At 40.2% G+C, this 16258-nt stretch overlaps 1 protein-coding gene across 1 annotated transcript; it reads left to right on the forward strand.

Moving 5' to 3' along the window:
* The first annotated feature begins 1186 nt into the window (after nt 1–1186).
* Nucleotides 1187–2134, forward strand: Or5ae1 (olfactory receptor family 5 subfamily AE member 1). Its single transcript, NM_001000114.1, has one exon. It carries the CDS (start codon nt 1187–1189, stop codon nt 2132–2134), a length of 948 nt encoding a protein of 315 aa, NP_001000114.1.
* Nucleotides 2135–16258: the final 14124 nt, after the last annotated feature.

Here is a 16258-nt window from a genome sequence, read left to right on the forward strand (position 1 = left end):
TCCTTGGTTGGTGGTCAAGTCCCTGGGAGCACTGGGTGGTTTGACCAGCTGATGTTGTTCTTCCTGGGGGGTTGTAATCCTCCTCTGCTCCTCTAGTCCTTCTGCCAGCTCTCCCACTAGGGTCCCTGAGCTCAGTTTGATGTTTGATTCCAAACATCCACATCTTCTTTGTTCAGTTGCTGGCTGAACCTCCCAAGGAACAGCCACAACAGGTTCCTGCAGTAAGCACCTCTTAGCATCAGCAACAGTTTCAGCGTTTGGTGTCTGTAGACAGCTTGGATCCCTAGGTAGGGTAGTTCCTGGATGTCTCTTCCTTCAGTTTTGACTCCATTTTCATCCCTGTTCACTTGGACAAGAACATTTATGGATTAAAAACTTTGATATGGGTGAATGGCACCGTCCATTGATCAGAGACCATGCCTATCTACTGGAGGTGGTCTTTATAGGCTCCATCTCCCCTTCTCTGCACATTTCAGCTAATGTTGAATGTACCCAATGAAGTTTAATTCTAACATTTGTATCTAAAACATATGATTTTAAAGTCATAGCAACATTTTTATATTTATTCTTTCAAAGTGAAGATACTTGGTTGGAGGAGAAAGTCTTTATGAATGACTTCCTTTTCTATGCATTTGAAAATTCCTAATATGTATCTAAGTTTATGTATCAACAAATGCACAAAACAAATGAGATATATTAATGGATGCATTATATAACTATGTTATATTAATTTAGTTTGAAAGAGTACATAAACTTATGGCTATTAAGATAAGTCGAAATGTAGCAAATATATGGGCATATGAGAAATCCATCAGTTTTCATGAATAAAATTGTATAATTTAAGGGTTGCTAATGGTTATAAAGAAGATATACGTTCAAGTTCTTGTTACAGTCTAAGAGGACTTCCTAAAGATGACAAATGGATAATGAATATTTTAAACAAGAGCATGTTGTTAGGGTCTCAGAGGACTTCTTAAAGATGACAAACAGAAAATGAATATTTTAAGAAGAACATGAATACACAAAATTTTGGACAGAAATGTTAAGAACTAAAGTCTGTAATTGAAGAGGAGCAATTATATTGACTATTATTCTGATATTGTTATCCCAGAGCTCCCTGCCCTGTCACCCTAACCTGCATTCTTTGCTTTCATTTCCCTTAGAAACATCCTTTAAGTGAGAACAGATGGCTGTCTACAATCTTACCACAGTGACTCAGTTCATCCTCATAGGGCTTTCTGACCTCCCTGAGGTACGCTATCCACTCTTTGTGGCCTTTGTCATGATCTATCAGATCACTTTACTGGGAAACGGGGTCATCCTGTTGGCCATTTTGACTGAGAGAAAGCTTCAAACTCCCATGTACTATCTGTTGACAAATCTGTCTCTGCTGGACATATTCTGCCCATCAGCTACTGTCCCCAAGATGCTCAAGAATCTGTTGGCTGAGGATCACAGAATTTCTTATGTTGGGTGTGCTTTGCAACTCTATTTCCTGGTGGCCCTAGCTGGGACAGAAGTTTTCTTGCTGGCTGTGATGGCTTATGACCGCTATGTGGCCATATGCTTCCCTCTGCGATATTCTCTCATCATAACCAAGGTTCGCTGTGTGCAGCTGCTGTTTGGGACTTGGGCAGCTGGGTTTCTGAACTCCTTTGTCCATACAATGTCCACCTTTAGCCTGTCTTTCTGCAAGTCTAATAGAGTTAACCAGTACTACTGTGATATTCCACCTGTGGTGGCCCTGTCATGCTCATCCACTTATGTGGCAGAAATGCTTGTTTTAGTGGTGGGAGGTATCTTTGGGGTTGGTGCTTTTCTGATCACTTTGATCTCCTACATATACATTGTTTCCACCATCCTAAAGATCCGGTCAGCAGAAGGGAAGCGCAAAGCTTTCTCCACATGTGCTTCCCATCTTCTTGTAGTCTTCTTGTTCTATGGCACAACTATATTTACCTATATCCGCCCAACCTCCAGTCAACACTCTCCTGGCAGAGACAGACTCATCTCTATGTTGTATGCAGTTGTCACCCCCATGTTAAACCCCATTATCTACAGCTTAAGAAACACAGAAGTAAAAGGAGCACTCAGAAAAGTTTTACATCTTAGGATATGTTCACAGAAAGGTTAATATAAGACTTCTCAAGCTCTCCTTAAAATGAATATACAGAACCAAATAGCAAAATAATAAAACATAATGTATAACATAACAGTAAAACATAATGAATGCAGAGAAAGAAGTTAAATCCAAACATGCATATAAATTTAGATATTATTATCCATATTTGTATATACATTTTAAATTTAAATTTGTAACTAAAATATGAAAATCTTTAAGACTATAGTTTTAGTATGCAATCTGAATTTATTGTTGTGTTACTTATTTCATTATCTATATGTACATGCATGTTTATAATTATATTAGCTTTTGTCTGTATTATGTATTTTCTGTTCTATATCTATCATGTAGTTACAGATCTTCAATTTTTCCAATTATGTTTTATTAGTTTAAGATGATTTTTGTTTCTATTTATGAACATTAGGATTTGCTTGCATGTATGTATTTTCTCCATTGTACATAGTTTACCTTTGTGCCTGTTTCTACTTACTTCTTGTAATATTCATAAATTTATGATATCCTGGTACTGCAGTTATAGATAGTAATGGATCACCTTGTGGATGTCAGAGACAAAACGTTGGACTTTTGCAAGAGCAAATAAGTGTTTTTAACTTCTGAATCATTTCATCTACCACTAACTGTATTTAAATATTTATTTTTATATGCATATGTGTGTTTTGTCTGCATGTTTATATGTGCACCACACATGGTTAGTGTACACAGAAGGCAGAAGAAGTCATTTTATCCCCATGAACAGGAGTTTCCATTGATTTAGGCTATCACATGTGTGGTGGTAACTGAATTTAGGTCATTTGGAAAAGCAGCCTTAACCTCTGAGCTATCTCTCCAGACCCTTTTTATTTTTATCTGACAAAGTATTATAAACATTTAAGAAATCAAGTTGTCTATTATTTATAAACGCTGTGGATTGTAACTAAATAATGTTAGTTAACATTTTCTTCCTCTCAAATATCTATAACTTTTCTGTTGAGAATTTTCAATCATTTCCATTTTTCAGTTAGTAACACAACTATATTTTTTGTTATGTTAAACATACCACTGAAATATAGGTCATAAGAGAAAAATTATTTAATCTAATAAATTGAACATCTGTTGCTTCAGGAAATGATGCAGGATGAGACAATCAAGTCAACATAGTATTTTTATTAGTTCTTTGGGAATTTCACAAAATGCACCTCAATCTCTCTTACTTCCCAGTCTTTCCATAGGCCACTATTGATGCACATGATCTCCTCAGACCAACTAAAAATAATATCTAATTGTGTTATCTATATACTTACTGAAACATAGTCAAACTCTTAGAGGACTTCCCCTTGAGTAGAACTGAGTCTCTTCACTTCCACGCTCCTGCCGATAGCAACTAGTTCTGGAGAGCAACACTTCAGCATCTTTATCACAGTTTTAAAGACTTCTCTTTGATGGCTTCCTGATTCTGTTGCTACTTTTTGGGGGTATGGTGGTGGTTGGAGTGGGAAAAGGCATTGCCATAGTGGCCTTCCACGTTCTTCATTCTCAACCATGTGTCTGCAATCATTAATATCACTGCAAAAGTAATTTCCTTGCTGTTAATATTTAGCAGGAACACAGATCATGGGCTCTCACATGATGCTGATTACATCAGAGAAGAGTAACACAGTCTTACAGTTGCAGTGAACCATGGACACATTCAAGTTTTTGGAGACACTGCCGGACACCGACATCAATACGGGCCTGAGGAAGAGCATTTCCATGGTTCATGGCAATCAGCATGGGTTCAGGCTGCAGGAAAAATGATCATGGATATCCATGTGGCTTTTGGTGACATCATGGGCCATGGATATCAACACAAACTTGGGTTGCAGCAGGAACTCAAATCCAGATGTGGTTTTTGGTGGCAGCATTGACATGGGCATTGCCATGACCATGTGTAGAAGCACAGGACACTCATATTAGTGTATCCTTCCCCTTTCCCCATGCTAGCATGGCCCATCAGAATCAACATGGTTACTATGCTGGGAACCAGTCCATCTGGGATTGGTTTGAAGCAATAAGCAGTGTTGGATATAGAGGTAGCTTGAAAGACTGATAGTCTCTGGTGTTCCTGCTGTCTAACTATAATGAATGATTGCTGCTAACTTCCAAAAATATCCTAAAAAATTTCTTGCTTCTGCTATAGTTAAAAAACACTGGCTTGGGCAACTATCACCTGTTGCCTAGCAGTGGGAAATTTAGGAAAAAAAATGTATTTCTATCACTCCCTCCTCTGAACAGGCAGCCAGAAGCCTCTTGGCTAGGCTGGTGAACGCTTTGGGAACCAGAGAGGAAGTAAAAGAATAGAGTTAAGATGCTTTATCGAGACAAATATGCATACACACATGTAGGATGATGTCATTATGCAGCAAGGCGGGTCCAGGATAAGGCAAAGCCTGTGATTGGATGAGAAGGAAGGGTAGGTGGGGAAAAGTCCAAGAAAGAAAGAAATCAAGATGGAGATGATGGAGCAGGATGATCCAGATCCAGGTGGACTAGGTAAATTTTATCTTGTCTTGGTGGACAGTTTATATCTTTATTAATTGTCAGTGAATTTATTGTGTGGATACATTGTGGATTGAGAATTTAACTTATAAACCTGATTGCTGGGTTACAGTTTGTTGAGTCTTAATTTTACCAGGCAGTTGGGAGTTTATACTTTAACTACCAGGTGGTGGTTGCTGAGAGTGTGGGAAGAGTCCACGGCAGGGAACCACTGTAGGCTAGCTGCTGCTGGACTTCTAGAACCATGATTTTGCTGGGTAGCTGGAACCAGAAAATTCATGGCTAGCAGAGTGCTGCTGGGAGAAGTACTAATATGATATAAATTAGTCCTAGTTTAAATGGCCCATTAGAGCCAGAACTAGTGAATGTCAGGGTAGGCTCGGGAACTGGTTCTGCCAGTTGTTGATTTTTACCACACCAAACACACATAGATTCATACATATATACATTACATTTATATTGATATTCTCATTTATACATTAGTACATTCACAATTTGTTGGAACCAGCAAAATGTTTCATACCCTCTACAAGTATCATGCATACTTGCATACATACACATATACTAACATATGTATATACAGAGAAGCAGACATGTACATTTGGATGGGTGGGGGAAGGGTAGGGAATGTCAACTTAGATAATTTGTGGCTAGATTAGATGATGCACTAATAGTGGGACCCTGGTTAGATCTTGAATTTTAGGAGAATAGGTTTATGGGGAGAGATTATGGGAGACTTAACAGTTTAGATCCTGAATAAGGAAGTGTGAGGTCTGGCTGAGTGGACAGGTTGTGACAAACAAGGAACCTATGATTGGTGCCTGATAGATCAGGTCATGGTGAAAGCCCAGTGGTTGTCTGTAGCTCAAACAAAGTGATCTTGTCTAGGCAGGTATATTTTAGGCAAGTTCTGTGCTATGTCTACAACAAGTGTTCATACCTGCTGAGCTATCTCCAAGCTTTTCTCTATCTACCAATTATCAGTTAGATAATCAGTCAACTATCTACATAATTTTATTGTGTTATCAGGAGTCAAGTTAAAAGGTATGATTTAAAATTAGTTGTGCTTCTATTCACAATGGATCTGAGGTGTTTAATGGTCAGATGGATGACATGTAACATTTAGAACATAAACTAAATAATAATACATAAAATGCATTTTGTTCAACAATAAAAAGACATTATTTAAGAAAATGTGATAATTTAATGATATTTTGAAACAATGGTTGGCATACATTTAGTTTTTTTTTGTTACTTTCTGGCTGCATGATTTTCAAAAAAATATTTTGGCTAAAAGGACCTGGTCTAACAGCTCCCTGCACCCAAATCCCATGGGAGGGAGAGCTAAACCTTCAGAGAGGCAGACACACCTGGGAAACCAGAGGAGACTACGCTTTGCCCACATTTCTGACTTCAGAGGAAAACAAGTAGCACCATCTGGGACCCCAGATGCACAGCACAGGGGCCCTGGAGAAGGAGGGGCAGACCCTTCTGGTTGCTGCCCTCATGGAGAGCTGAAACCCAGCCTCAAGGAGTGACTTCAGGCCTGAGACCAGAGGTAAGACCAACTTTTCTGCTCCAAGTGACCTGGCTGGTGGGCTCAGCACACAAAAAGGCAAAATTCCTCTGGGACTGGACACTTCTGGTTTCTAGCTGATGCCTGAACCTACAGCTCCTTGCTCCCAAACCCCGTGGGAGAGAGAGCTGATCACCCAGACATGTGGGTACTCCTGAGACTGCAGGGCAGGAAAGACTGACATTTCTTCCCACCTTTGCCCACATCCCTGGCCCAAGAGGAAACTGTATAGGACCTCTGGGAACAGGAAGATAGTGGCACCCAAGCTGCAGTAGCCCTAAGTTCCAGACTGTGCTCGGATCTGAAGGGACCCAGTCAAATAGCTCCCTATACTCAAATCCCATTGAGGGAGAACTAGACCTTCAGAGGGGCAGACATGCCTGGAAAACCAGAGGAGACTAATCTCTATCCACATTTCTGACTCTAGAGGAAAAAACCTAGTGCCATCCGGGGCCCCTGTGCACTGGGACTCCAGAGAAGAGAGGCAGGCCCTTCTGGTTGCTGCCCTAATAGAGAGCTGAAACCTATCACCAAGGAGTGACTTCAGGCCTGAGATCAGAGGTAAGACCAACTTTTCTGCTCCAAGTGACCTGCCTGGTGGTCTCAGGACACAAGCCCACAGCAACAGCTGAAAGCAAGTATACAGGAACAACTACATGCCTGAAAGCAGAACACTCTGTTCCCATAACTGGCTAAAAGAAAACAGAAAAACAGATCTACAGCATTTCTGACACACAGGCCAATAGGATGGTCAAGCCACTGCCAGAAATAGCAGAACAAGGTAACACCAGACACAAACTGATGGGGAGAGGCAAGCACAGGAACCCAAGCAACAGAAACCAAGACTACATGGAGTCATCAGAGCCCAATTCTCCCACCAAAGCAAACACTGAATATCCAAAAACACCAGAAAAGCAAGATCTAGATTTAAAATCACATTTGATCATGCTGATGGAGGACTTAAGAAATACATAAAGAACTCTCTTAGAGAAATGCAAGAAAACACAAGTAAACAAGTAGAAGCCCTTAGAGAGGAAACACAAAAATCCCTGAAAGATTTACAGGAAAACATAATCAAACAGGTGAAGGAATTGAAAATGGAAATAGAAACAATAAAGAAAGTACAAAGGGAGACAACCCTGGATAAAGAAAACCAAAGGAAGAGACAAGGAACCATAGATACAAGCATTACCAACAGAATATAAGAAATAGAGGAGAATATCTCAGGAGCAGAAGACTCCATAGATATCATTGACACAACTGTCAGAGATGAAGTAAAATGGAAAAAGCTACTGGCCCAAAACATACAGGAAATCCAGGACACAATGAGAAGATCAAACCTAAGGATAATAGGTATAGAAGAGAGTGAAGATTGCCAACTCAAAGGACCAGTGAATATCTTCAACAAAATCATAGAAGAAAACTTCCCTAACCTAAAGAAAAAGATGCCCATAAACATACAAGAAGCCTACAGAACTCCAAATAGATTGGACCAGAAAAGAAACTCCTCCTGTCACATAATAGTCAAAACACCAAATACACAAAACAGAGAAGGAATATTAAAAGCAGTAAGGGAAAAAGTCAAGTAACATATAAAGCAGACCTATCAGAATTATACCACACTTCTCACCAGAGACTATGAAAGCCAGAAGATTCTGGACAGATGTCACACAGACCCTAAGAGAACACATATGCCAGCCCAGGTTACTGTATCCAGCAAAACTCTCAATTAATGTAGATGGAGAAAGCAAGATATTCCATGACAAAACCAAATTTACACAACATCTTTCTACAAATCCAGCCCTACAAAGGATAATAAATGGTAAAGCCCAACACAAGGAGGCAAGCTACACCCTAGAAAAACCAAGAAACTAATTGTTTTGCAACAAAACAAAGAGAAGACAAGCACACAAACGTAATCTCACCTCCAAATACAAAGATAACAGGAAACAACAATAACTATTCCTTAATATCTCTCAACATCAATGGACTCAATTCCCCAATAAAAAGCCACAGATTAACAAACTGGATACATAATGTGGACCCAGCATTCCTACAGGAAACACAGCTCAGAAAAATAGACAGATAGTACCTCAGAGTGAAAGGCTGGAAAACAACTTTCCAAGCAAATGGTCTGAAGAAGGAAGCTGGAGTAGCCATTCTAATATTGAATAAAATCGATTTTCAACCAAAAGTCATCAAAAAAGATAAGGAAGGACATGTCATATTCATCAAAGAAAAAATTGCCAAGATGAACTCTCAATCTTAAATATCTAAGCTCCAAATACAAGGGCACTTACATACATAAAAGAAACCTTATTAAAGCTCAAAGTACACATTGCACACCACATAATAATAGTAGGAGATTTCAACACTCCACTCTCATCAATGAACAGATCATGGAAACAGATATTAAACAGAGACATAGACAGACTGACAGATGTCATGAGACAAATGGACTTGACAGACATTTATAGAACATTCTATCCTAAAACAAAATGGATATGTTCTCTTTTCACCACCTCATGGTACTTTTTCCAAAATTGACCATATAATTTGGCACAAAACAGGTCTCAACAGGTACAGAAAGATAGAAATAATCCATGCGCCCTATCAGACTATCACGGGCTAATGCTGGTCTTCAAAAACAATAAGGAAAGAAAACCCACATATACATGGAAGTTGAAAAATGCTCTACCCAATGACATCCTGGTCAAGGAAGAAATAAAGAAATTAAAGACTTCTTAGAATTTAATGAAAATGAAGGTACAACATATTCAAACTTATGGAACACCCTGAAAGTTGTGCTAAGAGGAGAACTCATAGCTCTGAGTGCATGGAGGAAGAAACTGGAGACAGCATATGTCAGCAGCTTGACAGTGCATGTAAAAGCTCTAGAACAAAAAGAAGCAAATAAACCCAGGAGGAGTAGAAGGTACAAAATAATCAAACTGAGGAATGAAATCAGCCAAGTAGAAACAAAAAGGACCATAGAAAGAATCAACAGAATCAAAAGCTGTTGTTTTTTTTTTTTTGAGAAAATCAACAATATAGATAAACCTTTGCCAGACTAACCAGAGGACACAGAGAGTCTGTCCAAATTAACAAAATCAGAAAGGAAAAGGGAGTCATAACAACAGAGCCAGAGGAAATTAAAAAAAATCATCAGATCCTACTATAAAAGCATATATTCAACAAAACTTGAAAATCTGGAGGAAATGGACAATTCCCTAGACAAATACTTGGTACCGAAGTTAAATCAGGAACAGATAAACCATTTAAACAACCCCATAACTACTAAAGAAATAGAAGCAGTCATTAAACGTCTCCAAACCAAAAAGAGCCCAGGTCTAGATGGGTTCAGTGCAGAATTCTATCAGACCGTCATAGAAGACCTCATGCAAATACTATCCAAACTATTCCACAAAATTGAAACAGATGGAGCACTATCGAATTCCTTCTACGAAACCCCAATTACTCTTATACCTAAACCACACAAAGACCCAACACGAAAGAGAACTTCAGACCAATGTCTCTCATGAATATCAATGCAAAAATACTCAATAAAATTCTTGCAAACTGAATCCAAGAACATATCAAAACCTTCTTCTATCACGATCCAGGGAGGGTTTAATATACAGAAAACCATCAACATAACCCAATATATAAACAAACTGAAAGATAGACACAACATGATCATTTAATTAGATGCTGAGAAAGCATTTGACAAAATTCAACACCTTCATGATAAAAGTTCTGGAAAGAACATGAATTCAAGGCACATACCTAAACCTAGTAAAAGCCATATACAGCAAACCCGTAGCTAACATTAAATTTAACGGAGAGAAACTTGAAGTATTCACACTCAAATCAGGGATTAGAAAAGGCTGCCCATTCTCTCCCTACTTATTCAGTATAGTTCTCGAAGTCCTAGCCAGATCAATCAGACAAACAAAAGAGATCAAAGGGATACAGATTGGAAAGGAAGAAGTCAACATATCACTATTTGCAGATGATATGATAGTATATTTAAGTGATCCCAAAAGTTCCACGAGAGAACTACTAAACCTGATAAACACCTTCAGCAAAGTGTTATAAAATTAACTCAAATTAAGTGGCTGGGTATAAAATTAACACAAATAAATCAATTGCCTTCCTCTACACAAAAGAGAAACAAGCTGAGAAAGAAATTAGCGAAATGACACCCTTCATAATAGTCCCAAATAATATAAAATACCTCGGTGTGACTTTAACCAAGTAAGTGAAAGATCTATATGATAAGAACTTTAAGCCTCTGAAGAAAGAAATTGAAGAAGATCTCAGGAGATGGAACGTTATCCTATGCTCATGGATTGGCAGGATTAATATAGTAAAAATGACCATTTTACCACAAGCGATCTACAGATTCAACGCAATCCCCTTCAAAATTCCAATCCAATTCTTCATAGAGTTAGACAGAACAATTTGCAAATTCATCTGGAATAACTAAAAGCCCAGGATAGCTAAAAGTATCCTCAACAATAAAAGGACTTCTGGGGGTATCACTATCCCTGAACTCAAACAGTATTACAGAGTAATAGTGATAAAACTGTCTGGTATTGGTACAGAGACAGGCAGATAGACAAGTGGAATAGAATTGAAGACCCAGAAATGAACCCACACACCTATGGTCACTTGATTTTTGACAAAGGAACCAAAACCATCCAATGGAAAAAAAGATAGCATTTTCAGCAAATGGTGCTCGTTCAACAGGAGATCAGCATGTAGAAGAAGGCAGATCGATCCATGCTTATCACCCTGTACAAAGCTTAAGTCCAAATGGATCATGGACCTCTACATCATCACCAGATACACTCAAACTAATAGAAGAAAAAGTGGGGAAGAATCTGGAACGCATGGGCACTGGAGAAAATTTCCTGAACAAAATACCAATGGCTTATGCTCTAAGATCAAGAAGCTACAAATGGGATCTCATAAAACTACAAAGCTTCTGTAAGGCAATGGACACTGCTGTTAGAACAAAACAGCAACCAACAGATTGATAGAGGGCTCATATCCAAAATATATAAAGAATTCAAGAAGTTAGACTGCAGGGAGACAAATAACCCTACTAAAAAATACCGTTCAGAACTAAACAAAGAATTCACAGCTGAGAAATGCAGAATGGGTGAGAAGCACCTGAGGAATCTTTCAACATCTTTAGTCATAAGGGAATGCAAATCAAAACAACCCTGAGATTTTACCTCACACCAGTCAGAATGGCTAAGATCAAAAACTCTGGTGACCACATGCTGGCGAGGATGGGGAGAAAGAGGAACACTCCTCCATTGTTGGTGGGATTGCAGACTGGTACAACAATTCTGGAAATCAGTCTGGAAGTTCCTCAGAAAATTGGTCATTGAACTACCTGAGGACCCAGCTATGCCACTCTTAGGCATATACCCAAAAGATGCTCCAACATATAACAAAGACACAGGCTCCACTATGTTCATAGCAGACTTACTTGTAATAGCCAGAAGCTGGAAAGAACCCAGATGTCCTTCAACAGAGGAATGGATACAGAGAATCCGGTGCATCTACACAATGGAATCCTACTCTGCAATCAAAAACAATGACTTTATGAAATTCATAGACAAATGGATGGAACTGGAAAATATCCTCCTGAGTGAGGTAACTCAATCACAAAAAAGCACTCATTGATAAATGGATATTAACCCAAATGCTCAAATTACCCTAAATGCACAGAACATATGAAACTCCAGAAGGATGTCCAAAATGCAGATGTTTCACTCTTTCTTTAAAAGGGGAACATGAATACCCTCAGGAGGGGTTAGGAAGGCAAAGGTTAGAAGAGCGGCTGAAGGAATGGCCATTCGGAGCCTGCCCCATATGCAGCCCCTGTATATACAACTACCAAACTAGATAAGATGAATGAAGCAAAGAAGTGCAGGCCGACAGGAATCTGATGTAGATCTCTCCTGAGAGAAACAGCCAGAATACGGCAAATACATAGGTGAATGCCATCAGCAAACCACTGAACTGGGACCTGGACCCCCGTTGAAGGAATCAGAGAAAGGACTGAAAGAGCTGAAGGGGCTTGAGACTCCATATGAACAAGAATGCAAACCAACCAGAGCTTCCAGGGACTAAGCCAGTACCCAAAGCCTATACATGGACTGACCTGGGCTTCAACTGCATAGGTAGCAATAAATAGCCTAGTAAGGGCACCAGTGGAAGGGGAAGCCCTTGGTCCTGCCAAGGCTGAACCCCCAGTGAAGGGATTCTTGGGGGGAGGGTGGTATTGGATGGAGGATTGGGAGGGTAAATTGGAGAGGGAGAGGTTAGGGGGTGTTGGCATGGAAACCAGGAAAGGTAATAATATTTGAAATATAAATAAGAAATATCCAATTTAATAAAGATGGGAAAAACGTCATTGAAATTATCTGTATCAACTTATTAAGGCTAAATATGTAGTGTGGTAGACTATATATATTCATGTAGCTAATTAAAATATAAAGAGTAGAATAAGTATTAGTTATCAAAGACAATTGAATGAGTCTCTAGAAAGAATTGATAAATATGAGATGTTTAAATTAGGTACTATTTCAGAGAGAATATTCAACCTCCTTCGAACCTGTAATCACTCATTAGTGGGACTTGAATTGTTAGAAGAAAAGATGTGAGTGCATTCCATGTGGGGAAAATGGTGCTGTGCCCAGCAGTGAGTTTGTAGATGGTGCTTGAAAAACTAAGAGTAGCAAATCCAAGCAGAACAACTTATTTGGGTGAGCCCATGGCATGAAGGAAAGAGAGGCAAGATGTCCAGAGCCTATGGATAGCAATAAATGTAGTTTCACTTGACTGGTACAAAGAGCCATTGAAAATGGTTTGCCAGAAAAGCAACAGAGGGAAAGTATTTTGAGAAATATATATGACTGTGAATTGCTGCCTTCTTTGGAGAGGGGTCAAATTCTTACATATGCCTTTAGAACAGGCAGAGAAGGAATTGACTATGTTTTTTTTTCCTTTAAAAAATTAGCACATAATGTAAATCGAAATTTTGTCCTAACAGAGAAAGAATGACAACACATAGGAGGAATTAGTAGGTGGTAAATTGTGTGTGTCCAATTGTGTTTCCCAGTTGTACTTTAAGTGTCAAGGTTTTATATCCTCTTTGATTAACCAACAATTTTGTGCTGTATTACTTTGTTGTTGTTTTGTTTCAGAGACCTAAATGTCAATAAAAAATGGTCAAGATCCAATAAAAACTATTTTGCTTTACCTTGTTTACAAAGTATGTAAACATATAAATATTTTCATTGGGAACATGTGTTGCCATTTATTTAGTTTACATGAAAACAACTCAATGTGTCATAAATCCTAAAATAATTGCTTGAGAAAGTTTATGAATTTATATTTTATATTTATTTTTGGCTACATACCAGTGGTTAAAAACATTGGTTGGGCTATTATAAGAAATTTAAATATCACACCCGAGGATCCTGGCCCGCAGCAGCTCCCTGCTCCCAGACCCTGTGGGAAAGAGACCTCACCGCCTGGTCAGGTGGGCACTACTAAGACTGCAGAGCAGAAGAGACCACCAACACTGCCCACCCCTGCCCACATCCCTGGCCCAAGAGGAAACTGTATAAGGCCTCTGGGTTCCCATAGGGGAGGGCCCAGGAGCGGCAGGACCCATGCCTGAGACACCGCCGGAACCTGAAGGAAACAGACCGGATAAACAGTTCTCTGCACCCAAATTCCGTGGGAGGGAGAGCTAAACCCTCAGAGAGGCAGACACGCCTGGGAAACCAGAAGAGACTGCACTCTGCATACACATCTCGGACGCCAGAGGAAAACACCAAAGGCCATCTGGATCCCCGGTGCACTGAAGCTCCCGGAAGGGGCGGCACAGGTCTTCCTGGTTGCTGCCGCCGCAGAGAGCCCGTGGGCAGCACCCCGCGAGCAAACTTGAGCCTCTGGACCACAGGTAAGACCAACTTGTCTGCTGCAAGAAAGCTGCCTGGTGAAATCGGGACACAGAGGCAGAATTCCTCTAGGACCGGGTACGTCCTGTGTTTACCGCAAGTCCCACACCCGAGGAACCCGGCCCTCAGCAGCTCCCTGCTCCCAGACCCTGTGGGAAAGAGACCTCACCGCCTGGTCAGGTGGGCACTTCTAAGGCTGCAGAGCAGAAGAGACCACCAACACTGCCCACCCCTGCCCACATCTCTGGCCCAAGAGGAAACTGTATAAGACCTCTGGGTTCCTGTAGGGGAGGGCCCAGGAGCGGCAGGACCCCTGCCTGAGACACCGCCGGATTCCTGAAGGAAACAGACCGGATAAACAGTTCTCTGCACCCAAATCCCGTGGGAGGGAGAGCTAAACCCTCAGAGAGGCAGAAACGCCTGGGAAACCAGAAGAGACTGCACTCTGCATACACATCTCGGACGCCAGAGGAAAACACCAAAGGCCATCTGGAACCCTGGTGCACTGAAGCTCCGGAAGGGGCGGCACAGGTCTTCCTGGTTGCTGCCGCCGCAGAGAGCCCGTGGGCAGCACCCCGAGAGCAAACTTGAGCCTCGGGACCACAGGTAAGACCAACCTTTCTGCTGCAAGAAAGCTGCCTGGTGAACTCAAGACACAGGCCCACAGGAACAACTGAAGACCTGTAGAGAGGAAAAACTACACGCCCGAAAGCAGAACACTCTGTCCCCATAACTGACTGAAAGAGAGGAAAACAGGTCTACAGCACTCCTGACACACAGGCTTATAGGACAGTCTAGCCACTGTCAGAAATAGCAGAACAAAGTAACATTAGAGATAATCTGATGGTGAGAGTTAAGCGCAGGAACCCAAGCAACAGAAACCAAGACTACATGGCATCATCGGAGCCCAATTCTCCTACCAAAACAAACATGGAATATCCAAACACACCAGAAAAGCAAGATCTAGTTTCAAAATCATATTTGATCATGATGCTGGAGGACTTCAAGAAAGACATGAAGAACTCCCTTAGGGAAACACAGGAAAACATTAATAAACAAGTAGAAGCCTACAGAGAGGAATCGCAAAAATCCCTGAAAGAATTCCAGGAAAACACAATCAAACAGTTGAAGGAACTCAAAATAGAAATAGAAGCAATCAAGAAAGAACACATGGAAACAACCCTGGATATAGAAAACCAAAAGAAGAGACAAGGAGCTGTAGATACAAGCTTCACCAACAGAATACAAGAGATGGAAGAGAGAATCTCAGGAGCAGAAGATTCCATAGAAATCATTGACTCAACTGTCAAAGATAATGTAAAGCGGAAAAAGCTACTGGTCCAAAACATACAGGAAATCCAGGACTCAATGAGAAGATCAAACCTAAGGATAATAGGTATAGAAGAGAGTGAAGACTCCCAGCTCAAAGGACCAGTAAATATCTTCAACAAAATCGTAGAAGAAAACTTCCCTAACCTAAAAAAAGAGATACCCATAGGCATACAAGAAGCCTACAGAACTCCAAATAGATTGGACCAGAAAAGAAACACCTCCCGTCACATAATAGTCAAAACACCAAACGCACAAAATAAAGAAAGAATATTAAAAGCAGTAAGGGAAAAAGGTCAAGTAACATATAAAGGCAGACCTATCAGAATCACACCAGACTTCTCGCCAGAAACTATGAAGGCCAGAAGAACCTGGACTGATGTCATACAGACCCTAAGAGAACACAAATGCCCGCCCAGGTTACTGTATCCTGCAAAACTCTCAATTAACATAGATGGAGAAACCAAGATATTCCATGACAAAACCAAATTTACACAATATATTTCTACAAATCCAGCACTACAAAGGATAATAAATGGTAAAGCCCAACATAAGGAGGCAATCTATACCCTAGAAGAAGCAAGAAACTAATCGTCTTGGCAACAAAACAAAGAAAATGAAAGCACACAAACATAAACTCACATCAAATTTGAATATAACGGGAAGCAATAATCACTATTCCTTAATATCTCTCAACATCAATGGCCT

Source organism: Rattus norvegicus, chromosome 1, assembly GCF_036323735.1.
Source record: "Rattus norvegicus strain BN/NHsdMcwi chromosome 1, GRCr8, whole genome shotgun sequence".
Classification (NCBI taxonomy): Eukaryota; Metazoa; Chordata; class Mammalia; order Rodentia; family Muridae; genus Rattus; species Rattus norvegicus.